General features: G+C 69.7%; 1 protein-coding gene across 1 annotated transcript; it reads right to left on the bottom strand.

Annotated features, from left to right (window-relative positions):
* Positions 1-21: 21 nt before the first annotated feature.
* QPRT (quinolinate phosphoribosyltransferase) lies at positions 22-620 on the bottom strand (the record flags this gene model as incomplete). Its single annotated transcript, XM_010727223.2, has 1 exon — positions 22-620. A coding segment is annotated over exon 1 (599 nt), but the record flags the coding sequence as incomplete, so codon positions are not given.
* Positions 621-637: the final 17 nt, after the last annotated feature.

The following is a 637-nucleotide window of genomic DNA, read 5'->3' as shown; positions in this document are numbered from 1 at the left end:
CGGAAGTGCCCCCTCCCCCACCGGAAGTGCCCCTCCCCCCCCGGAATCGCCACGCTTACCTCCGTCATCGGGACCCCCGCCGCATCCCTGTGGGTGTCCTTCACCATCAGCATCCCCCCGAGGTCGTAACGGTGGGGGTCGGCTCCTCCCACCCACAGCCCGTATTTCTCCACCAATCGGAAGCCGGGCGTGGTCTTCCTGGTCCCGCCCACCACCCCGCCCCACCCCAGCCCCCTCCCCACCTCCACTGCCCTCCGGGCCGCCGTCGCCGTCCCGCTGCACCTCCCCAACACCTCCAGCACCACCCGCTCCCCCTGCAGGATCCGAGCAGCCGACCCCCAAATTTCCGCCACCACCGTCCCGGGGGTCACGTGACTTCCTTCCGGAACTTTCCAACTCGACCGACAACCCAACTCTGCCCAAACGGCGTCGACGAAGGGCAGGCCGGCCAGAAGCCCCTGGGATTTGCAGACGATGCGGGCGAGGCGTGGGCTCAAACCAACCAGTAGGGCGGCGGGGTCGAGGCCCGGGCAATCCTCCTGCAGCCAATGGCGGGCCAGGGTGTGCAGGTGGGGAGGGGGCAGCAGGGAGGACAGAGGGGGAGGGGTGGCGGGGTTCATGGTGGGGGTGGGGTTCA

This window comes from Meleagris gallopavo, unplaced genomic scaffold (genome assembly GCF_000146605.3).
Source record: "Meleagris gallopavo isolate NT-WF06-2002-E0010 breed Aviagen turkey brand Nicholas breeding stock unplaced genomic scaffold, Turkey_5.1 ChrUn_random_7180001874923, whole genome shotgun sequence".
Classification (NCBI taxonomy): Eukaryota; Metazoa; Chordata; class Aves; order Galliformes; family Phasianidae; genus Meleagris; species Meleagris gallopavo.
This window is presented reverse-complemented; position numbering and strand designations above follow the sequence as displayed.